The sequence below is a fragment of the Fonsecaea nubica genome (assembly GCF_001646965.1).
Source record: "Fonsecaea nubica strain CBS 269.64 chromosome Unknown Scaff70, whole genome shotgun sequence".
In the NCBI taxonomy this organism is placed as follows: domain Eukaryota; kingdom Fungi; phylum Ascomycota; class Eurotiomycetes; order Chaetothyriales; family Herpotrichiellaceae; genus Fonsecaea; species Fonsecaea nubica.
The window spans coordinates 49,907-73,681 of NW_019173743.1; the positions used below are offsets into that span (position 1 = coordinate 49,907).

The 23,775-nt window shown below is 52.4% G+C and overlaps 8 protein-coding genes across 8 annotated transcripts; 4 read left to right on the plus strand and 4 right to left on the minus strand.

The window, feature by feature from the left end:
• Positions 1-757: 757 nt before the first annotated feature.
• AYO20_08614 (protein hob3) lies at positions 758-2,048 on the plus strand (the record flags this gene model as incomplete). The annotated part of the gene is made up of 5 exons (XM_022646890.1): positions 758-1,085; positions 1,154-1,199; positions 1,257-1,330; positions 1,389-1,536; positions 1,595-2,048. 5 exons carry the CDS (start codon positions 758-760, stop codon positions 2,046-2,048), a joined length of 1,050 nt encoding a protein of 349 aa, XP_022497114.1.
• A 644-nt stretch (positions 2,049-2,692) lies between these two features.
• On the minus strand, positions 2,693-3,587 carry AYO20_08615 (hypothetical protein; the record flags this gene model as incomplete). Its single annotated transcript, XM_022646891.1, has 2 exons — positions 2,693-3,406; positions 3,534-3,587. 2 exons carry the CDS (start codon positions 3,585-3,587, stop codon positions 2,693-2,695), a joined length of 768 nt encoding a protein of 255 aa, XP_022497115.1.
• Positions 3,588-5,669: 2,082 nt separating this feature from the next.
• AYO20_08616 (E3 ubiquitin ligase complex SCF subunit sconC) lies at positions 5,670-6,226 on the minus strand (the record flags this gene model as incomplete). The annotated part of the gene is made up of 2 exons (XM_022646892.1): positions 5,670-6,106; positions 6,163-6,226. The coding sequence occupies 2 exons, from the start codon at positions 6,224-6,226 to the stop codon at positions 5,670-5,672; spliced, it is 501 nt and encodes a 166-aa protein (XP_022497116.1).
• A 1,046-nt stretch (positions 6,227-7,272) lies between these two features.
• AYO20_08617 (hypothetical protein) lies at positions 7,273-9,449 on the plus strand (the record flags this gene model as incomplete). The annotated part of the gene is made up of 3 exons (XM_022646893.1): positions 7,273-7,381; positions 7,437-7,822; positions 8,256-9,449. The coding sequence occupies 3 exons, from the start codon at positions 7,273-7,275 to the stop codon at positions 9,447-9,449; spliced, it is 1,689 nt and encodes a 562-aa protein (XP_022497117.1).
• A 647-nt stretch (positions 9,450-10,096) lies between these two features.
• Positions 10,097-13,151, minus strand: AYO20_08618 (UV excision repair protein Rad23; the record flags this gene model as incomplete). Its single annotated transcript, XM_022646894.1, has 8 exons — positions 10,097-10,288; positions 10,342-11,082; positions 11,138-11,217; positions 11,279-11,351; positions 11,413-11,460; positions 12,068-12,598; positions 12,653-13,008; positions 13,061-13,151. The coding sequence occupies 8 exons, from the start codon at positions 13,149-13,151 to the stop codon at positions 10,097-10,099; spliced, it is 2,112 nt and encodes a 703-aa protein (XP_022497118.1).
• A 486-nt stretch (positions 13,152-13,637) lies between these two features.
• AYO20_08619 (hypothetical protein) lies at positions 13,638-16,031 on the plus strand (the record flags this gene model as incomplete). Its single annotated transcript, XM_022646895.1, has 1 exon — positions 13,638-16,031. The coding sequence occupies one exon, from the start codon at positions 13,638-13,640 to the stop codon at positions 16,029-16,031; it is 2,394 nt and encodes a 797-aa protein (XP_022497119.1).
• A 925-nt stretch (positions 16,032-16,956) lies between these two features.
• Positions 16,957-17,838, plus strand: AYO20_08620 (hypothetical protein; the record flags this gene model as incomplete). The annotated part of the gene is made up of 1 exon (XM_022646896.1): positions 16,957-17,838. The coding sequence occupies one exon, from the start codon at positions 16,957-16,959 to the stop codon at positions 17,836-17,838; it is 882 nt and encodes a 293-aa protein (XP_022497120.1).
• A 556-nt stretch (positions 17,839-18,394) lies between these two features.
• Positions 18,395-23,632, minus strand: AYO20_08621 (hypothetical protein; the record flags this gene model as incomplete). The annotated part of the gene is made up of 1 exon (XM_022646897.1): positions 18,395-23,632. One exon carries the CDS (start codon positions 23,630-23,632, stop codon positions 18,395-18,397), a length of 5,238 nt encoding a protein of 1,745 aa, XP_022497121.1.
• Positions 23,633-23,775: the final 143 nt, after the last annotated feature.

Below are 23,775 nucleotides of genomic sequence, written 5' to 3' on the forward strand. Positions count from 1 at the left end.
ATGTTTTGAGGGGTGTTCGCCAACAAACAAGGGGATATTGTCCAGGGAGACTGCCCTGCATCGAAGAGACAATTCCCCAGCCTGAAGCTGATGTGTCCCACATTGTGCCGCCTTCTAATCCAACTTGAATTCAAGGTGCTCCGCAGGGTCAATAGACTGCAATGACACGGTGTCGGGTGTTCCGACTACCCTCACACAACGTCCTGCTCTGGCACACCAACGCCGGCCCCCTAGCACATTCATGTCGTCCCTGGGGAAGACATGAATGTGCATGAGCAAGAAGAAGAGGCGAAATATTCAACTATCCTGACTATTTATAACCTTTCCAACAACGGTCTGCACCCAGACAAAAGGCCGTGGCGTCTAATTAATAATCACAGTAGCCCAGGAGTTTTGATTAATGTTCATGAACAGGACTTCAGAGATGGATAGGGAGTTGTTCACAATGTCCGAAGGGCGTTTGAAGTGCTCAGCATCAAATGAACACCGTTGTAGTAGGAGAGGGCTGCTCCTTTATCTTGAGTGTTTGACGATCAAGTTGGAGTCCCTGTAAATGAAGACTTTCTTCAGGGCGTTATGGTCAGATACACGCTGTGTTCTGTTGACTCTGTCTGGTCAATTTGATGTCGGAAAGCCCACCGGCCTAAGTGATAGTGATGGGACTCAAATGATGGAAGGAGTCCGCTGGAGGAGCAAGTGTGAAGTGGGTCTCGTCATGCCAAGCCGCCACGGCACACCTTCTGCACTACTACTTAAGATGCCTCGCCGTATCCTCGCATCATCGTTTTCCCGCCCCTCAAACTACGTCATGAATTATCGGGGGCGCCGCTGGCGCAGTTTAGGCGCCGATTATACGGCAGTCCATGCGGCGTGGTGGCGCATGTTGAACAGCACTAATTGGATCACGCTTGATCTCACCTTCCACTCTCTCTTTCTCTTCCTCAACACGATTGAGGACGGCCCACTTGCGTTTGAGTCGGCCACCGAATACAACCGCCGCCTGTTCAGAAACTGGAACACCTATCTCAACCAGCGCGATGTCGTGGGCCGGATTCAAGAAGGGCGTGAACCGCGCCACCACACAGGTGATGATGAAGACGGGTAAGCCTCATTTGAGAATCAGTGGCAGCCGTGCGCTGACCATGTCATCTAGGCCAAGTCGAGAGGACGAACGACCGAGACTACGAGGTCGAGGAGAGGTGAGAGCGAAGCTCATCTGAAAGCCAACAGAACCACCACTAACCGCAATGCTACAGGAGGTACCGGACGATGGAATCGGCCGCGAACCGGCTACAGAAGGAAGCGAAAGGCTATCTCGACAGTCTACGAGGTGAGTTGAATTTGAATTCACAGTCAATGACTTCAGAAACTGACTGCGCTTCATTCAGCCATGACAGCATCCCAAATGAGGATAGCAGAGACGATCGACGCATTCTACGGCGACGCTGGTACCAGAGATGGAGTTTCGCGATCCTACAAGCAGGCCGTCGAAGATTTAGACGCCGAAACCATCAAAGCGCTTGATGGTCCATACCGGTATGTATCACCCTCACCGATACTCAATAATCACCGCGCTTACTGACGATGTTGACAGAGCAACCGTGCTTGAACCGATCTCCCGCTTCTGCGCATACTTCCCCGATATCAACGAATGCATCAAGAAACGAAATAACAAACTCCTCGACTATGATTCCATGCGTTCAAAGGTCAAAAAACTGGTCGAGAAACCCGACAAGGATGTTACCAAACTACCTCGCGCGGAGAAAGAAGCAGAAATGGCCAAGCAAGCATACGAACAACTCAACGAACAACTCTTTACTGAACTTCCCCAACTCATCGATCTCCGTGTTCCCTACCTCGACCCTAGCTTTGAAGCGCTAGTCAAAATTCAACTCCGGTTCTGCGCAGAAGCCTACAGCCGCATGGCACAGGTGCAGCAGTACTTAGACCCAGAAACTAGAGAACAATATGCACGTGGAGACCTGGATAACCGCGTCGAGCAAGTTCTCTCAGAGATTCGAGATTTAACCATTGCTGGAACTGTCTAAGTAAGACACACTCAAACCCAAACTTCATCATTCCCCAGCAAATGGATTTTCATTGTCTGCAAATTGACAGGCACCACCAAATTTTACAAAACACAGCGCAGGAAATGCTTTCTTCATGGCTAATGGATGGACGACTGAATGGGATTGAGATGGAACTGGTGATGGGCTGGGATGGCTTGCCTCTATTGAGTGCGATAGAGCACAGCACCGCATAGCGTTGGCGTTGTATGGCAGGCACAGGCTTGGTACAGACGCTACAGACACTAGAAAGCATCTGCTGCAAGAGGCAGAGAGCTTGGAAGGCCGAATGGCCCATGGCTGTCATAATACAAATAAGCTTTAAAACGGGCGACTCTGAAGCTTGTAGAGACGTAAAGCCATGCATTTTACATATGTATACAATGCCAATAGCTAATCGTCTGCACCCATGCCGATTCGCCGAGAACCAGGCCTCCAAAGCAGATATGTGTGTGTACGTCCTGTAGCTTCGGTACGACCACTGTCCCTCCTCCCACCATCATGACAAAGTAGTGTAGTTCTTGTTTTTCCCCGCCGCCTGCTTTAGAATTTGTATAAAATGGCAGCTTGGAGATAGGTAGACCAATTCTGCGCCATCTTTTTTTGTCCTCCCCCAAGAAGGTAATCTAGATAGCGCCCAAGTCCTTGAGCTTCTTAATCATGCCGTCCACGTCCTCGACCTTGCCGCCGCCCTGTCGCACAGGGGGTTCCTCGACCTTGACGGTCTTCAACCGGTTGGTGGCGTCGACGCCGTAGTCGCCAAGCGTCTTCTTCTCCAGCTTCTTCTTCTTGGCCTTCATGATGTTCGGCAGACTGGCGTACCGCGGCTCGTTGAGGCGGAGATCCGTCGTGATGATCATGGGCAGTTTGGCACGCACCGTCTCCGCTCCACCGTCTACCTCGCGCTCGACCGTCACCGTCTCGTTCTCGATCGTGACTTTGGAGGCCTGCGTGGCCTGCGGCCAGTTCAGTAGGCCGGCGAGCATCTGGCCCGTTTGGCCGGCGTCATCGTCGATCGCCTGTTTCCCCAGGATGATCAGGTTGCTCTTCTCCTTCTCGGCGATGGCCTTCAGCAGCTTCGCCACGCTCAACGGCTCGAGGGGTTTATCTTCGGGCACGTCGACGAGGATGCTGCGGTCTGCGCCCATGGCCATGGCCGTCCGCAGGGTGTCGGCGCATTTCGCCGGGCCGGCGCTCACGGCCAGGATCTCTTCGACGGGCTGTTTGCGCTCGCGCAGCCGGACGGCTTCTTCGATGGAGAGCTCGTCGAAGGGATTGAGAGAGTGCTTCACCCCGGAGGTCTCGACGCCTGTGCGGTCGGATTTCACGCGGGGTTTGACCTGTGTTGGGAGGAAGAGGGTCAGTATGACATGGTGAAGTGCACGAGAGAAGCGGGACAGGCGATAAGGACAGCGGAGGTGGTGATCATATGCTGCAAAACATGCATGGGCGGTGGAGGGTGCTCACAGCATAGTCAATGACACGCTTGACAGGGACCAATATCCTGAGCTTCGACGACATCTTTGGGCTCCTACGTCCCCTCTTTCTTCTTTTTGCTCGACAAGAAACACGATGCAGGAGTCGTCAGAACATGCAATGTTCTCCAAGTGTTTGTTTTTTCAAAAGCACGCTGACACCCTGAGAGTTACTTGGGAATAGTTGTGGTTGGGTAAGAGCTCTTTCGATGTTCCAATAAATCTTGACTCGAGAGAGAGACACCCGCAATCGGAGAGTCCTCGACTCCAAACCTCGGAACCGACAAGCCAGACGCCTAAATTCCCCGAGCAATGAGCGGCAGCGGCTAGTGGCGGCGTAAGAAGGTCAGGCATCATCTCGGAAGTCCATCAAGGGCCAACAAGGGCAGGTGACCCGAAATGCAGCAGCCAGATCTTGGCGAAATGCCAAGCCCACAGGGACGGGCTGCGAAATTTGGTTACAGGCAATTCGGCCAAGTCAAGTCAAGCCGGGACGCAAGAAAACTGACCACTTCCAACAAACATATCTGATTTCTCTTCCATCCACGACTTCGTCACTGGACTGAGAAGACAATCAAGATGCCGGTACGTGCTCCCTGAGATCACTCCCAGACAATTGTGCGATGCAAGACGTCGAAATGAAACACTTACCCAGTGTGATCATAACGAAACTCCCCCTCCCGGAAAGAAACATATCTGCCTCCTCAACCCAACTGCGTCTGCATTGTGCATACATGTCATCAAGGAAAGGAAAAGCGACCATGAACTGACCGAAGCATTTACAGAGCCACAAATCCTTCCGCACGAAGCAGAAGCTCGCGAGAGCGCAGAAGCAGAACCGACCCATTCCCCAGTGGATTCGTCTGAGGACGGGAAATACCATCAGGTCAGTCGCCCACATTTGAGAAAGAGAAAAATATCCTTGCATCAAAATATCTTTGGGGTTTTTGAGGTGGCATGGTTCCATGTGTTCGGGTGAATAAGTGTGCAGGAGATTGTCTTTCGTGACAAGATGTGGGAAGTTGCTGCGTATATTTCTCTGCAGCTTTCTGTAACTCTGAGGGAAGACGGATAATTGGGATCAACGAGGAAAGGGCCAGCATGGAATCCCAGCCAGCATACGATGCCAGCCGTTATCATTCCTTTGATGTTGAGATGCGAGGGAGTTGACGGAGAAGAAAACATTGGGCTAGAAGAAATGATGGCTAACATTCTCCATCCACAAACTACAGATACAACGCGAAGAGGAGGCACTGGCGCAAGACCAGAATCGGCATCTAGATTACCCATCACCCACAACAACCACATCGCTCCATACCTCAGCCTGGATTTACGGAACTCGTCTTTCGGAATTTACTCCCTTTCGATCACGCATTTCACCCATCTCTCACGATGGGACAATTGTTTTCAGCACTGAAATAGGGCCAGGATTGGAGGAAGGGTTGTTGCTAGGTCGGGAGGTCGGAGCCGGGAGGAGAATGGGGACGAGAGAAGCCTTAGGAGGTCGTATTCAAGGAATGCTAGGGCTTCAGTGCTGAGGAGTAGGGGAATTCGTCGTGACCTTGCTCCAGAATACTCTCCACAATCCCAAGATGCATGAACCATGCAACGCGCTCCAGAGACTTGCATGGAGGCCACGTGTAAAGGAGAATTCAAAATCAAAAGAATCAATTCAAAAGAGTGCTCCGTTCTAACTGCCTCGCCGCACGTCCCAGTCACAGAATCTATGTGTTAGTGTCAGATACTATGCCTGAGAGACTCTGCTCATTGGTTCAGGTGGGATTCGTTTATGTGCAGAACGTGTTTCGCATGACAGTCTGAACCTGCATGACTTCCGCCACCCATCGTATCTTCATTTCAGTGCATACAGCTGTACCTCCCAGCTCCGGCCGTGGCTGTTAAAGCAGTCCATTGGGCTCATCATGAACCGAGCATGAGATGCAATAAAAGAAATGATTTTGATTGCGCCACCAGTTCGATGGTCTCCCCAGTTATTTGAATTCCACCATGCTTCGTCATCGAACGCCTCCAACGCCATCGAAGTGTGCTAGTCTGTGGATGAAGCCACAGAGATGATCAACGACTAAGAAAGTCAGTGTCCAGAACTATTCACCCACAAAAGGGAAACTCACTCTTCGGCCCACTCGTTCTCGCGACGGATCTGGTCCTCCTCCTCCGGAGTAAAGTCGTTCTGGATATTGAACGTTTTGCGGATCTCTTCTGGCGACTTGCCCTTGATCATGTTGGCGACAGTTTTGCAGCCAACGTCAAGCAGTGCCTTGATGTCCAGATAGTTGGCCGCCAAAATGATTTCAAAAAGCATTTCTTGATCGACCTGCATGAACTTTTGATCCCACTCATCGATATCAGTCGTCTTCTTACGCGAATCTGAGTCGTCTTCATTGGTTGCAGGAGGGTCATGTTTGTGATGTGTGCACCACTCGATCACTTTTTTGAGGACAGCGGCATTGACATTGGGTATGGGGATGGCCTCCTCCATGGCATCTTCACCAAGATCGCCGACCATGTTCTTGATGAGAATTGATCTCTCGGCGACATCACGATCTGGGAACAGTCAGTTGAGAAAAGCAGCGCAGGGGTTGTACTGAGATGTATCTCACCGACTACGATATCCTCGCCATCAGAGCTCTGGAGGACCAACTTTTTGGAGTTGTCAGACGACATGCTGTGCAGTATGGACTTGAGACTTGTTCGCAAGTGCAGTGCGGGGCTGGTAGTGCACGATGACTATGACAGGGCTCGAATCAACCTCTGTTTGGTGTGAAGGGCCGATGCGTAACAGTACAGATGTAGAGAAAAGCGGAAACTAGCGAAGAGTTGAAAGAAACAGATGAGGTTCGAGAACAATAGATGTAGGACAGAGAGTCACGATTGAGGATGGAAAGACTCTGCCTGCGCAGTGAAGGGAAAGGGCTGCAACCGTCATTGCCAAGGGACAAGGATGCCTGTGCGGATCTGCGGCTGGGGCCTTGCCTTCTTCCTGGCTGGAAAGACCTGCCTTTGTGTGACAAAGACGAGCGTGACAGTTCAAGCAAGGGCGGTGTTAGGTAGTGAAGCAACTCAGCTAAACTTCTATGCTGTCGCTATATCAGAAAATTGAAGTAGATGTGATTATTGTGCCGAAAAACGAATGGGTTTCTGTGAATCTAGAGAGATGTGAATTGGGCGCCTGTTCCGCAAACTTGGGCACATGTTAGTCCACACCACCAAATGATGTTCAGATTCTGTGACGAATCAATTCTCGTTCAATCTCCTTTTGACATCTGCACAGACGACAGCTTCATTTACCCCTGTCCTAGAGAGCACATCCTTGTCTGCACCGGCCCTGGAAATGGTTGTCACGTGATCACAAGCCGGCCCGACGTCACCCGTTTGTAGAAGCAGCATTGAAATATGCAGAGACATACCAAGTCTCACTCCTTTCCCACCACTAACCTTATCTTCTCCTGTTCTTGTCCTTTTGCGTCTCCTTTTAGATAATTTTCACTCCGTACCGTTCACCGTGCTCTCGAGACCCTCGTCAAGAGGTTGCGACACCGTCCCTTCCTTGCTTCCCGCCTGCGCAAAGTGACGCGTTGAGAGACGCGCTCACGCATCACCCGGTCACAATTGAGAATGAGTTGGAGGGAGTGGCTCACACCTTGTATAAGACCAAGAACAATGACACTGTTCATACCGTATCCAGCGCGGTGACTGCATCAAAAGAAAGGATGTGGCGGTTATTGTACTTGTTCTTGCTGTTTATCCGTGTTTATTTTGCCGTGTCGCCGAGTTATCTTCACCCAGACGAGATCTTCCAAGGGCCAGAGCCTGTCGCTGGTAAGCATCGGTGAATCTCTCTGAGTACTTAGCAATGCTGACGTCTTCTGTACAGGGTACCTATTCCCTTATCCGACTCGTCCAACATGGGAATGGACGTCTTCGCGCCCGATCCGCAGTGTCTTTCCATTGTGGCCAATCTATGGATTGCCCATGACCCTCTTGAAATGGACCTGGGCGCAGGAAGAAGACGGAGATTGCGTCGATACCACCGTCATCTATTATACCCTCCGCCTCGTCATGTTTCTTCTCAGTTTCGTCTTGGAGGACTGGGCTGTTCATGAGTTGGTCCGCTCTCCTCGACGCTGGATCCAGGCTGTCATTCTAGTCACTTCTTCATATGTGACTTGGACCTTTCAAACACATACCTTTTCAAATTCCGTTGAAACCCTTCTTGTTTTGTGGAGCCTGGTTATGATAGAGCGCATTTTGCGCGACAAGGTATGTGACCTGCCGCGGTCCTTGATAGACCATGTGCTGACGGAGGTGGTCAAGAAACGGTCAGCAATTGCCTCGAGTGCGGTCCTAGGGTTTCTTTTTGTATTCGGAATCTTTAATCGGGTTACTTTTCCCGCCTTCGTCGTGATACCCGGCATTCAACTCTTGCCACATTTTTGGAATAGGTGAGTACTGGGTGTATTATACCCGACCTTGATGCCCTGCTGCCTCGAGTTACAATGCTGACATAAATTTGAGACCTTTCTGCCTTCTTGCCCTTTCACTTTCCGGCATTTTCTGGACACTAATCGCAATCATAATCGACACCGCCTACTATTCTGGACCGTCAGCCACGAGGTCTTTCCGTGCTCTCTACGACCATGTTTGGAAGAGCCCAGTAATCACTCCTCTCAATAATCTACTGTACAACACACAGACCAGCAATCTTGCGCAACATGGTCTTCATCCCCATTATCAACACCTCCTGATCAACCTGCCTCAACTTCTCGGCCCAGCGTTAATCCTCCTAATCGCCTCTGCCTACCCGTTCAATCTTCGCATTCTGAAGGGAATCCTCTCGAATAATCGGCTCGCCTCTGCTGGTGCGGGATGTCTTCTCCTCAGCTTAGTCCCGCACCAAGAACCGCGGTTCCTCCTACCCGCTGTCCCTCTTATACTGACAAGTATTCGGGCTCCATCCTCTAAGATAAGGGCGGTACTTTTCTGGACCACTTGGGTAATTTTCAACGGAGTTCTCGCGATCCTCATGGGCGTTTATCACCAGGGTGGAATCATCCCTGCTCAACTTGCTATGCCTTCCTTGGTAACACACTCGTTGAACACAACCCACTCGGACGCCCATAATGTCGAAATCTTCTGGTGGAAGACTTACCCCCCGCCAACCTTCCTTCTCGGCTCGGACCCACTACATCCTACGACCAACAGATCGCTGAACATCTCCACCGTTCCCCTGATGGGCTACCCTCAAAAAGAATTGGTCTTCATGCTCATGCAGCACATGCCCACGTGCGATCCAACACTTGTGGAACGGTTGATCTTACACAAAGAGAAGACGGATGTCTTTGTGGTGGCGCCACTCAGCGCATGGCGTCTTGATGCTTCCAACCCTCTCCTGATTTCCTCAAACCATCCTCCTGTTCAGAAGGCGGAGTTCACCTATCCTCCGGTCTCCAATTTTAGCTTCGCAATTGATATGAACATTCCACCTGCACAGTTGACCTTGACGAATTTGGCAGTGTTCCGCCGACATTTGAATCTTGACGACCTGGATTTCGGGGATGATGGAGTTTGGCCCACGTTGGAGAGAGTCGTGGGCAGACGAGGACTGGGCGTGTGGCGGGTCGACCGCATCTGCGGCCCCGTGGAGTATGTGGATGCACACACTGGGGAGAAGCTTACGACGGAACAAGTAAATGTCAGGAAGGCAGCGAATAACGAGGGTCGGGAGGATTTGATTCAAGAGGCAGACTCATCCGAAGAGGCCAGCAGGATATCAAGTTCGGCCGTTATTCCCACCATAGCGGCGCCTGAGGAATACGACGGGAGGAGAGCCAGCACGACCACAGTACCCCCACATAGTACAACAGATGATCCCGGCCTCGATCTCTGAAGAGCGAGGCCCTGGCCGTGGATTGCACTGGGAACTCTCCCTGGTTGTGGATAGGAATGTGAACAAACATTCCAAAGCAAACGCGCAATCAACTTCGATTGCTATGTTCTGTAGAGTCACGAGTCTCTACTTCCAATTCAGGGGACTACAAACAAAAAATTGCCTTGTATTGCCTAGCGGATGGTCGACGAGGGTAATTCTCATTCATTCCTTGGATCTACCAGGAGGAAGTGTTGTAGGGTGGATTGTCTCGGGCCTGGAGTTTGTAGCCCAGTTTGTAGCCCATGTCACCCGCTTGCTTGCCTTTTGGTTGCTCCATCAGACGTGAAAACTTGGCTAGACTAGCTATGGGACATTGACTGGCACCGGGGAGGTGAACTTGCACTATGTCCTGGAATATGCATAACTGGCGTGGGCTTCCCAGTACATGATCATCTTTGTCGTTGCCTCTAACATACCCCCATTATCACCATCGAAAGGCTCGAAAGGCTCTCTCCTCATGCTCATGAGCGACCAAATTGGTCGTCGACTCTTGATGTCAGATGTAGACCATCCAAAGAAGTATTGCGCACGCCACCAGAACTCCGCTTTCGACTTCGAACCCCAGTTGCGATGACATGGCGCTAATGGCGATGGAATTCCCAGGATCACTGCTCTTCGTCATCAGGCTGCTCGAAGAGGAAGTTCGCAGCTAATTCCTCATTCTTGTCACAAGCGAAGTAGGCCTGGATGACCTGATCACGGGGAAAGCCAAGCCGGCAGAGCCGTTCGATAGCGTCTCGCTCCTCCTCGGTCACATGGATCTGGGTTGCACCAGGCGGGAGAGTATCTTGAGCATCCTACAGAGTCAAGTCAGCATCGTCGATTTCGAAACCTGGTCTCTTGTCCTCACCTCCGCCAGCAGCTGAAGGAACTGATCCTGATTTGAACCGATCATCTGTGCAAGCTCGGGATTACCCTCGGCAAGTTGCTGCAAGATAGGTTCGAGCATCGCAGGTTGCTGCTGGACAAATTGTCTGAGTTGCTGGAAGTGCGGGCTGTTTCGCAGGAAATCCATGTTTGTCGCTACCCCTCCTTGACCTCCTGCTGGGGCTCTTCTTGCACCTCCTGGCCGACCGGCCTGTGCTGCTGCTTCGAACAAGTTGATGGGCTCGTCCCCAGTAGGCGAGGCGGCTTGGGCGGGCTGGGCGGGTTGAGCAGGCTGAGCAGGCTGGGGTGCAGGGGGTGATGCCGGATTCGTTGCGGTAGCTCCCGCGGCCGCTTGTCTTTGCTCCGACTGAATGTTATCGGGGATACCACTCAGCAGATACTCGATGGCTCGGTCTGGGTTGAAAAAAGCCGCCCTCAGGGCACGGTCTATTTCTGGCCTGGGAAATCCCATAGCCTCCATCTCACGAATGGTCGCTTCGTTGCGATTTCCGATCAGGAACGCCGATGGGTCGTTGAAGCCAGATCCAGCGGCGGCCGACGTGGTTGTGCTTTGGGCAGGCGTGGGAGTTGAGGGTAGATTTGAAACTGTAGATGGGTTGGGTTGAGGAGCAACTGGTGCGGCGGGTGTGGAGGTCGAGATCGAGGTTGACGGAGCAGGCGTAGAGGGACTGCCAGACTTGGCCGCAGGAGGAGCAGCTTTTGGCTAGAGTAGACACGCATCAGTGGACTGTGGCTTTCAACATGACATGAAGACCAACCTTTGATATCATACAAACAATGAAGCCCTTTTCCTCAATTTTGTATGAATCGACGGTGTTGGCGTCGGCAAGGACCTTGCCTGTCTCGAGGTCAGATATCTCAGGGGGAATCGCATGGAGGAGGCGGAGGGATTCGCATACCAGCATAGATGAGTTTCTGCTGCGAGGACTCCCATCCTTTCTCTGCGGCAATCTTCTCTTTCACCTGCGCGATCTGACCAGATGGGGTAAGCCTGTGTCTGCTTCAGGTAGTTGGGGAAGGCTAAAATGCGTACTGTGTCCGATGGCTCGGCATCGATCGTGAACTTTTGCTGCTTGAGATCCTGTCACAGGCATTAGTGACTGTCGAACCAGCGATGGACTAGATGTACGGACTCTGAAGGAGAGCTTCATCTTGCCCCGCCACACACAGTAAAGCGTTTGGACTCGGTCAGCGAAATGTCACAGGGTGGAGGACTCAAGGGTTCACTTGATAAGAAAGAAGTCAAGATAGCGAAGATGGCACTCAAAGAAAATGAGTGGCCTGATTCTTTTTTTTTTTGGAGGGAGGGATGTTCAAGTTGAGGTAAACGACAAGATGAACAAATGCGGCGAAAGGGACAAGCGTCAAGGGTCGCAAATCGCAGGCCGCAGGTCGCAGGCTGGTGACGCTTGCCTCGCGCTGCCTGCCACATGAGGGAGCCTTGTAAAACTGGAGTCCACGTGACCGCAAACCCCCTTGGCCCCGTCAGGTTTGCTATGACAGGTGTCTGCTACTGTTGACGTAGTCATCAAGCTTGTTTCATTTTGCAATCATCTCACTATCCAAAGAGATGCATCTGTGTAGTGGTGTATCACACCCCCTACCATCCGATTGAAGTGTACGCGCACGGCTACACGGCTGGAGCCTCATGGACTGGGCTCGCCTGGTTTACTCTTTCTCCGTTTCACCTTTGCTGCTCCCTCAGATAGCGTCACAATTTTTTCTGGCGCCCTAGTGCCCTTGGTACCTGCAGGCGGGTTGCTAGATGTCACAGGCATGGCCGAAGCTGCTCGGGATTGACTAGGCGTTCCGGTAGGAGTGGCTAGGCCTTGACCTTTGGTCTGGCCAGCTGTCATATTGGCATCTTTGCTCTTCGAGAATCGGAAGTTTCCTGGTTCGCCCACTAGTGGAAGCTCATCCACGTATTCTTTGCCGAACTGCAATGTCATTCGAAGCGCATCCCAGGCTGTTCGACTCCCGCCATTGGTTTCCTCCTGTGCTTCGGGAGGGGCTGCGGCTTTCTCAGTAGTAGCAGGCTGAGGCGCCGGTGCTGATCCTGGTGTTGGCGGTGGTTCATTACCCTGCTGTGAGGCACTCAGGATATTCTGTGGTGCCGACTGCTGGATAGGTTTATGGTAAGTATGGCCATGAGCGACTGAAAAGAAGGATAGGTCTGCTGGAGCTGTGAATACTTTGCTAAGCGCGGAAACCGTATTCAGCTACATGAGCTCAAGTCAATACAGCGTCAACTCGAAATATAGGACTCGACTTACCAGACGATAGTTCAGAACGCTGGCAACTGAAGGAGCTTGATAGATTACGTTGTTGACAATGTAGTAGTAGCCCAAGATCGTAATGCTGTCGTCTCGCTCATTTTCACGGTTCTGCTTGCGAATAACCCAGACATTGGACTTCTCGGGCCCGTTCGGTCCGTCCAGGACAACTTGCTCCTCCAGAGGATCATGTTCGACGACATACTGGATACCGCGCTGATGGCGCAGGTTGGCCTCAAACTTCGCCCTCGTGCCGAGGATGTCATTCTGGTTTGGCGTGCCCGCCCACTGGGTGAAGAGCGACTGGTTGCCCGACACATGATCAAAGAATGGGGACGTCGCGAAATAGAAGAGTACTGGGAGAAGAGAGGTCAGTGGCCAGAACAACGTAAGTAGCTCGTCGCTCACCATTATTCGAGTGTAAGGTCCCTCCATTCCAGGCGATCCAATTAGGGTCGAAGTGAGCTTTCTCGGTCAGGTCGTCTTTGAGGTCGGCCATGATTGCTGATTCCCGAGAGCGGATGTGGTCATCTTGAGCGGGTCTTGAAGAAGCCCACCGGCGCCAATATCGTGTCCTTTTCCAAGCGCACTTCACTGTTTTCTGATATGAGCCATGTATTGGGTGTGAAGATAGCTGGGACAGTGCATGTGGTTGTGTCCAAAAACGGCGTGGCGGTTGATGTTTCGCTACGGCGGAGCAGATTCTCGTCTTGGCGCCTCCGGCAAAACATTTTGATTCGTTGTCAAAATTTCATCCTCGCAGCATCAAACGGGTCGGAATGACTGGAATATCGCCATCTTCTCCCGATGGTTGTTTTCGTAGACAGGGGGAGGTAGGTCTTCTTTTACTTGTCTGTTTCTACTCTGTCCATGGTTTCTTTTGGTGTCTCTGGTTTGGGTCTATGACTGTGCCACTATTTGTCGTTCTCCAATAAGTGAAAGGAACAATTTCTCTACTTCTATCGAACTGACTTGGACGGTATCCATGCCATCTCAAGGGTCGATCCTCTTTGTCGACGCATACGACTCATTCGCAGAGAATATAGTTGCTCTCCTTCATGAGTACCTCCAAGTCGAAGTCACTGTGGTCAAGATCGATTGTGATATCCCGGCCCAATTCAACCGCTCTCCGCAGGCATTCTTTGCCAGTTTCGATGCAATAGTCCTGGGTCCTGGTCCGGGAAACCCACACAATGAGTCAGATGTTGGTCTCTACAACAAGGTCTGGGCCTGTGCCGCCAAAGACAATATTCCGGTGTTGGGCATATGTCTAGGTTTCCAGAGCCTATGTGTTCAGCATGGAATCCCCGTCGTGCGCCTGGATCTGCCATGTCATGGACACGCTAAGGTGATATATCACACCGATACGGATGTCTTCTGTCGTTCAGGAAGCATTATTGCTACAAACTACAACAGCTTAGGGGCTCGCCTGAGATCATTCAAGCGAAATGGATCCCCGAGTCGTCCAAGTTCCTCTGCCTCGAGCGAGAGCGTGTTGTCCCTGCGCAGCCTGCCATCTACCGTGTCAGGCCCTTTCGACCCTTTGGCTGAACTATCGCCATACCAGACATGCAACAATCTGGAGGTCCTGGCCTGGGATAGCGATGGTTGGGTCATGGCAGTCAGACACAAGCACTTTGCGTTTCACGGTTTCCAGTTTCACCCTGAATCGTGCAAGTCCAGTTTGGCTTGCCAAACGGTCATCAAACAGTGGTGGGATACTACACGAAAGCACAACGCTGTGCATCGAGATCTTGAGTCTGCCACAGAGGCGCCTTCTCGCAGTTTTGCGGAAGTGGCTCTTGCTCGTGAGAGCACTGTCTTGTCTGAAAAGCTAGAGTTACTCTCAAAGTCATGCAACGGCACCATCTGTCAGAAGACCCTACATCTACCGCTCGGGAGCAGGGCTATTGCCAATCTATGCCAACAAAGATCACCGCCCGACGCTTCTGTGATGCTGGAGTCTACCAAAAGGGGTCAATACAGCATATACGCCTTCCCTGACGAATGCAGTTTTCACTTGGAATATACTGGCGGATGTGCTAAGCTCTCACAAGGGTCCGGCCCTGCTACCAATCACCTGCTCGCTCGCGAACATTTGGTGGAAAACCTGGAAGCTTTTCTTGCTAGCAAGACTCTTCGAGAGCACGCTGCGTCTGAAGTCCCGTTCAGGGGTGGCTTCATGGGGTTTCTGTCGTATGAATTTGGAACAGCATCATTGCATCTTGATGTGCCAGAAGACACCAGAATACCGGTCTCCACGCCTGAGCTCAGCCTCCTCTGGGTGGAACGCAGTATTATCTTTAATCATTATACCGGGACGGCTCATGTGCAGTCAATAAGGAAGAACGACAGCGCTTGGGTCAATGGAGTAGCCGATGAGCTGCGTACTATGCCTCTATCCCAAGCAACAGCAGCTTTGAGTCCTTCTGAAACCGACAGATTGCTCCAGGTTTTGTCCTCGACAACCTTTGCCCTCCCAGACCACGACACGTATATTTCTCGCATTCGCGAATGTCAAGCCGAGCTCCTCGCGGGCAACTCGTACGAACTATGTCTCACTACTGAGGCAACTGTCACGACAGCTGCTGTCCCCGATGGCCCCTGGCTGCTTTACAACAACATTCAACAACACAACCCTGTTCCTTTTGCAGCTTTCGTCCGCCTCCACCAAACCACCATCCTCTCCTCTTCGCCCGAGCAGTTCCTCTCTTGGTCTGCCGAGAACGGCGCCATCGACATGATCCCCATGAAAGGAACGGTCAAGAAAACTCCAGAGACGACCCTTGCCAAAGCTATTGCGATCTTGTCGTCTGCGAAGGAAAGCGCCGAGAACTTGATGATTGCAGACCTTATCCGGCATGACCTATACAGCACCGTGGGCCGTGACGCGAAAGTTGAGGTGGTGAAATTATGTGATGTGGTCGAGTCAGAAACGGTCTACTCGCTCGTCTCGCACATCCGTGCCCACGTTCCACATTCCCCAACAGCGGATCCGAAGTCCAGCGAACACGCGAAAGAGATGACTAGTTACGGCGTGAGAGCACTTACTCGCACGCTACCACCGGGCAGTATGACGGGAGCCCCCAAGAAGCGGTCCTGCGAGATCCTTCACCGTCTGGAGCAAAGAGAGCGTGGTGTCTACTCCGGGGCTATCGGGTACATGGATGTTGGTGGCAACGGCGCTTGGTCGGTGTGTATACGCACCGCCTTCTCAAACGACGACCAGACAGAGATGGACCAGAGTACAGGCGAAAAGATGATGAAATGGCGAATTGGAGCCGGCGGAGCGATCACTGTGCTCAGCGACGAGGAGCAGGAATGGGAGGAAATGATGACAAAGTTGGACAGCGTTTTACGAGGCTTTCAGATGAACTGATGACTTTGAGCGTATATTTTTCTGGAGGTGCCAATTGCTCCAAGGGTGGGATAAACTACTGGCAGGTATTTTTCAACATTTGCGGTTTTGGGAAGAGGAAAAGGCTTTGACAAGCATTGTCACTATAGCAGCACACTTGGCAACTTCAACCAGCCAGGTTGCGGAGTTACTATCAGGGGGAATTCCTTGCTTTCTGATGCGGGATATTTTGGAACAATTTGGGTGGGCAATCGCCGTCGTCCGTGGTATGACAGGAGATCAAGTTCAATCAACAGCACTCGCAAGGGCAGCGGAATACAAGAGCCTTGTTTGAGAGTCACTCACTCACGCACTTACTCGTTCATTCATTCATTCTATCTGTATCCATATCAACGCGGACCCACAGAACCAGCCAAAGAACCTCGCAGCACAGGAGAACAATTCGGGACTCCATGATGACGATCTTCACCCACCTCTCAACTACTCACCTACCATTCTCCATGGAGTAGTAATTCCGGGAGTCGAGAAGTACGGCCAGCCGTGCGCTGTTACCTGTAGGACTTGAAATTTCAAGGTCTCCTGTCCCTACCGGGGATCGATCAACCGAGGGCCGACCGGACGACGCGTTACCGCCTCCTTGACCGGTCCGGATTTTATGCAAGGGCGGTCAAAGTCCCTCCGGTCCCGGGGTTCTGTGCTCGTACAAGGCCCCTATCTCCATTCTAGGGGATGTCAACCTCTGTGGGGAACAATCGCACTTGGTTCAGACTTTAATAGGGCAAGACTCGGCCGGGTTCGAGGAAGGATAAATTCCTGGGGCGTCGCTCGGGTCGCAACAGGACTAATAACTCGGGCTGGTCCCTACAGCACTTACAAGAGGGAGAAAGACACACACACACACGGTTACAAAAGGAAAGAGAGAAGAATACACAAAAGAAAGCATAGCATGGCGCAACCCAACAACCCGACCAACAGCTACACGCAGGGCCACTCCAACTATACAGTGGCAACACACCTGACACGCACGGCCGAGTCGGACGCCGGCTTCCTGCTCCCCCACATCAAGACGACGGACCACATCCTCGACGTGGGCTGCGGGCCCGGGACCATCACGACAGGACTGGCCAGGTACGCCAGCGCGGGGGCGACCGTGGGCATCGACATCTCTGTGGAGGTGCTGGAGAAGGCCAAAGCCGTGGCGGCGGCGGCAGAGACCAAGATCCCCGACTCGGGCCCCGGCAGCGTCGTGTTCCAGGAGGGCAACGTGCTCGAGCGGCTCCCGTTCGCGGACGAGACGTTCGACGTCGTCTTCGCGTCCCAGGTGATCGGGCACATGGTGCCGGTGGACCTGGCGCGCCGGGCGCTGGGCGAGATGCGCCGCGTGCTCAAGCCCGGCGGCGTGCTGGCCACGCGCGACGGCGCCGAGCAGCACTTCTACCCGCGCTCCTCGGGCCTCGACCGCCTGTGGGTGCAGAACGCGGCGCGCGCGGTGCGCCACGGCGTCACGGCCGATGACGTTGACGATGTCGACTCGCCCGCCACGAGCATGCCCGCACTGCTGCGCAGCGTGGGCTTCAACACCGACGACCCCCGCAAGATCCGCATCGGCGCCGGGGCCTCCGTCTTCGCCGGGCCCGACACCAGGAAGTGGCTGGCCTGGCGCGCCGCGGGCCAGCTGAAGCAGGGCGACCCGTTCCGCCAGAGCTGGCTGGACGCGGGCATCACCGAGGACGAGATCCGGCAGACCCTGGACGCCGTCCACAAGTGGGCTGAGACCGAAGACGCCTGGATGGCCGGGATACAGTGTGAGATGCTCGCGTGGAAGTAAAGAGGGCATCATCGTCAGATTGGCTTCTAGGCGCGTTGAAGCTTGAGGAGGAGCAGTCTGAAGGCTGTTTGCGAGTCTCCGTGTGATATATCTATCTATCTATTCGGTACACTTACAGACTACTTGCGACTCTCACACATGGAAGTCATTTACTTAGCCACATTATACCCAGGAACCAAATGAGATGTTTATAGAAATGTGCCCAAAACCGGGACCTGAGACAGCGTCATTCATTCAAATAAATTCTACAAACGTATTTCTTTGGCCTTTGGAGGGAGAGAATAATGTGCTCTCGTTGCCTTTTCTAGTCTTGTGCATAATCTATACATACGGAGATTCTTCGAGGATGGACGCACATGTCAACCAGTCCATCCTCTGTTCTATCCAGCGTCTGGAGAAGAGTCGTTTGTTCTCCAGTTCCTGCGCCGAGAACAAAGATTCAATGCTCATGCCGACCTTGAAGAGCAACAATAGCCGTGAGCACTTAGTCCCGGCCGATACCACCCAACCTGACCCAATGAACCTGTTTAAACGGCCCCTCCTTCTAATCGTCTGTTCATATCTCGACAAGAGGGGCCTCTATTCCTGCATTTTGCGGTGCCTGGGCCTTTCCTAAGACCGTGACCACCTTGGTAAAGTACTGAGCCACGAAACCCTCCGTGTAATAGCTGTGATCTGAACTGTGATCGGCGACAAGGTTGTGCGCCAGCTCATGACAGAGGATCACCCACCAGTAGACAAAAGCTTCACTGTATCCATCTTTCCCCGCTGTGACCATGCTTCGCTCATGCAGTTGTTCAAAATACCGATAATTGCAGAATATGCTTCCGTTCCTGTTGAAGCCAATGGTCTTTCCCGATGTTTCGAAAAAGATATTCAGCGTGCGTGGGCTGAGGGAAAACACTTCTCCGATCGACTTAAGAAGGCCGGCAAATGCCGTCAGCCCAGAAGAGTGCTGTTGGAGGAATTGGGAGGAGTTGCCCACAGACGAAGGCGAGAGAAAGCACTGGATTCCATCCTTGATCTCGGCGACAAAAGTGAGATCATGGGCAGGGTGCTCGTCACAGTAGGATTTGGTCTCTTGGAGGACATTGGTTTCTCCACGACTGAATAACTCCGAGGAGTTGTGAGCACGGGACTTTCTGATGGCAGTGAGAAGATTCTCGCGGAGTTGATGGGGTGCGGTGACTGATGATCCAGCCGACCCGGTCTGACCACTCTGTTGGTCGTATTGATAGGGAGGAGGGAGGTCGGCCGTTTCACCGCCTGTGATCGCTCGAGGCTCATCTTCACTGCGACCGAGCATCTGTTGGATGTGACGGTTGTTCCCGAGTCCCAGTTGACGCGACAGATTGGAAAACAGATTACGACCATGCTTCCGTATGTCCTCATTGCCAACTGGAGCGGGTGTGCTGGGTTCCGGACCTGCCAGCGCTCTACTGTCCGGTGAATCTGGAAACCCACCGGGGACATAGTTGCCTGGAGCTTTATCCTTGGCAGCTTGCTCTTGAGAGGCTCGCCAGGCCCTCTCGTCCTCTTCAATCCTCTTTTGTTGCTCCTCAAGCTCTTGTTGTCTCTTACTCTCAGCAAGCCGAGCCTCTGCCGCCTTCTGTCGCAGGATGCGAGAAACATTGAAACCTCGTGCGCGGAGGTCAAGCAAGTCTGTCTTCAACAACATTTCTAGAGTGATCGCAGAATGTAACTTCGGTCTCGTAAGCAAGATGTGGACCAAAGCCTGGCTGACTTGATAGAGGTCTGGCTTTGCACCTGTGATCCACAAGGTGTACTCTCGGTTGACCGCTGTGATTACAGCCGTCCGCTTTTCCGTGTGACAGACGTTTCTTCCTCGCAATGATCTTCTCAAAGAGATGGATGACACGAGTTGGACCTGTAGATTCTTCTCCAACCACTTTGCGTCGTGCTTGATAGTGTCCGGTGGCTGCTCATGTAGAAATAGCGTCGATCTTTCCAATATCTGCTTCTGCAATTTCTCTGCGGGCTTTTGGTCGTGCGCTCTAGGGCCATGTCTAGCGGCCTCTTCCACCAGAGAGCTGAGCAATGGGGATCCTAGAGCAAAGTAAAAGTCCTCGAGACTTTCTTCCTGGGGTGCTGCTAGGATGCTTGCCTTGAACAGGTTGTAGTTAATGTAATCGTCAATGATGATAGCATCTTCGGCACTGCATAGTTGAAACTCGCGGATTCCCAGGACCTCTTCCTCGTCGAGATTGTCGGCATCGTCGGCTGGGCCCGTCCGCTTCTCTGCCGACGGCGCCACTGGGGGAAGTTCCCTGCTTGCAAGGAGGAATGGTGCCTTCTTCATCTCTGCCCAGAGGTCTTTGTTCTTCTTCAGGGTTTTAGCAGCTTCAGCCATGCTCCGAAGCAGTGCCATGTATTTTTCGGCATTGCGGAAAGTTGCCGAAATCCGCGCAGGCTCCCTCACAAGGATCTGTGCGATTTCTAGTTTAGAAGGCTCTTGCTTAGAACCGCATCTGATGAGAAACGAGTTCGCTTCAGCACCGAAATCGACATAATGGAAGATCTCCCCGAAGGCCTCACTTTCGCCTAGAAAACAGGTTCGAGGTGATGTGTGAAGCTTGGGTGCCGACTTCTCCTTGTTCTTGGGGAAGATGGGAATAAAGTCCATGACGTTCAGTCTCGACATGTTGTGAGTGTTGATCTCTGCTAGCCGGCCCGCGAAATACGTAAAGATAGCACGAGCATCGTGGAACGTGACTGGTGGTCTTTTAGACAGGATATTGATGCAAAGATCCATGGGCGGATGATCCCTAACGCCGAATTTCGTGGCATGGGGAATCCAATCTCGTTTCAAGATATCAAACCCGAGCAGAGCAGCGCCTTCATTCGCAAAGCATTGCGTTGGAGTCGCAAGTTGGTCGGGCTTGTTCTCAAGCGGCAAGAACGGAAGCATGATGCTCTGATAATCAAACAGACCATAACCATGAGCGTGGTGGTGAGATAAGAAATATGCCAGCGCTCTATCTCGGTGGTCAAGATCATATCTGGGTCCTTTCTTGCCCGCCTCTGCCATGATCTGGATCAGTTCCGGGACCAGAGGCGTGGTGCGCAGACCGAGCGCGTTCAAGAACTTCCCTTCGGGCGTGTTACTTCGGTAGGGACCGGGCCAAGCCAGGACAGGGAGCCCAAGTTCGCGCAGATCGTGCCGTGGCTCGAACAGCTCGCTAACTCTGTAGCGTTCTGTAGACTCGCCTCCGTCCTTACCCTTGAGCTGGCTGGGACAGATAGGGGTGCTTTTGAGCTTTTGTATATCGGCCGAGGGGATGTCGTCACGTACAGAAGCCAGATATTTGATCAGATCGACGTGACTCCACTGGGGCTTCGCGCTGCCAACGGTTTTGGCAGATTTCGGTTCCAGTGCCAACAGTCGCTCGAAGACCACTCCCAACTCCACAGTCTTGCGCACTCCCAGAGCGAGCAAGAACTTGTCCTTGACACTCCCAAGACCTTCGATTATCGCCAAATCATCGAACAGCTTGACACTCGGAAAATAGGCGTCACCCGGCTTTCTCATCCCGAATTTCGTTGGGATGACTGTGTGCTTGACGAGTAATTCTACCAACGAGGACTTTGACGGTTGGCTGAGCGAATCCCATTGTTTCGAAAGGAGAGGCAAGACCTGCGAGCTGAATTCTGCAGATTTTGTGATGTCCTGGTTTTCGGCAAGGACCTGACGATTTCCAGATTGTGCGATAAGCCAGCGTACCCATGTCACCAACTGCAGCTCCTCCCACCCGAGGCTCTCTAGCTCGTGCTTGCCCATGCCCTTTGTGAACTTGAAAGGCATAACTGACGGAGGGACTGGGAAGTCGACGGGTGTTCGGCTGGGGTTCAAGAAATGACGGATTTCTCCAAGTTGAAGAAGTGGACTTCTGTTTCCCTCCGGACTGTCGTCGTTTGCTACAGCAACAGCCAGCAGATTTGATATAGTAGGCTTATCAAGTTTTCCACGGGTTGCTTGTTTTGTGAGCCAGCTCAAAAACTCGGCCACTTGCGCGGTGGTTAGAGGACTCGACTCGAGTGCAGATTTGATGTCGGTCACGGTGACTTCGGTCAGGAGACCGAAGTCGACCAGCTTGGACACCAAAACATTGGCTTCAGAAACCAACTTTTCGGGAAGAATGGGAATGCCTTCCATGAAACTCAGGTCCTTGGGAGCGATACGGACGTCGTGAGTGGGAAGGACTCCGCATGTGGAAACCACCTCAATGGATGCTCTCTTACTGCATGTCCAGAAAGCATCTTCAAGGAGCTGACCGATCGAAGCTGAAGGTGTTGACTCCTTAAAGGTAAAGTTCTTGAATGTAGTGATTGCCTCGTCCAAGAAAGGATTCACTTCTTCCATACGGATCTTGGATCTCCCATTGGCTTCTCGAAGGGTCTTTTCCTTGAGCTCTTGCATCTCACAGGACCATGCAACCCGGCAGACAATACCGGCAGCACGAAGCATCTCCATGTTCCACGTCCTCACGTATCTGGCGTTCAAATCGATAGACTCGCGTTCGACGGTTGGAATGACAGAGGGCGCGGAAATGTGTGCGCTCAACCCAGTCGTCTGATGCGTGGGAAAGCCAATGAATATCTTACCACCCCTGCTTGGCAGGACCGTGCCAAAGACATCACCGGCAGCGGACGCCTTCGCAAGGCTGGCATCCTCTATATAGGGAGCAGTCAGGATGGCGAGTTTGGTGAACTTTGGAGGTGGTTTCTTGGTTGCCCGTTCCAGCTCTTCATTGAATTTCTGGCCTGTAAATGTCTTGATGGTGGCCGTATTCACGTTCAGAAAGACCGTGGCAGACACTTTCGTCGCCAACTGATCTGCCTCGACCGAGCGATCAGGTCTTACTTCTGTCTGGCTCTCGTCCTGGACTGTTCCCGCCAGCCGCGAGAAGAATTTGCGGAGGGAGGGAGCCGAGTCTTTCTCGGTTGACCGAGCCGTGTCCCTTGTGGCTTTCCAGCCAATGACGCTCATCCACTGGCCATCAATCTGTGCAATTTCTTTGGAAACCTTTGTAATTTTCATGAAGCCCTCACTCGTCTTGGGCTCAATGTCCCGAGGGATTGGTACGTCGTAACTCGGGGATGTTTTCTTCTGCAGGGACACCAACTTCCACTCGTCGAGCCAAAGTTCTATATTTTCTAATCCAACGAAGGTCAGACTGTTCGCTAGAAACTGTGCCAGAGGGAGCAAAGGAGGGACCGGAGATGTGGTGTCCCGGTAGTCTAGGACGAAGTTTGTGTCTGTGGAGGACTCGGTGTCTGGTAGTTGTAACCGCCGCGTAAACAACGAGTTGTTCTTCCAAAAGAACGCCATTGCCTCCTTTCCAGAGGACACAAAAGGGTTCTCGCAGTCTGCGAACGTGGAATAAAACCCAACTCCAAACGCACCAATTTTGGTCTCGTCCGGGTTTCCCTCTGCAATTCGCTTCAATCTGTTCCAGTCATTCTCGTTGAATGGCTGTCCATTGTTTGTCACGACCAGTCTCTTTAAAGTATGATGTAGCACGGTATGCCTCAAAAGACTTGATGGTGAGGAATCAGTGGGGACAGGAACCGTGGCTGAGGGCAGCGTCTCGAACTTGATGGTGATCTTTGTTGCTGATGCATCTGCCGCGTTCTGCAACAACTCTCGCAACACAGTCCATTCTCCGGAATACCGAGCCAACACTTTGTCAATCAAAGCCCTTGTGTTGACTGTTACAGCCTCCTCATCAGCGCCTGAGCGCAGCGTGCGCGCACGCAGTGCATCGAAGTCCATTTTGCCACCAGGTATTTCGACTGTCAGCTCAAGCGAACAGTTCTGGGGGTAGGAAGACCAGAGAGACAGGCGGCGGGGTTGGAGCAGCGATGTAGGTTTCGGGGTCCGTGCTGAGAAGCCTTGGTGGTGATGAATATCATCGA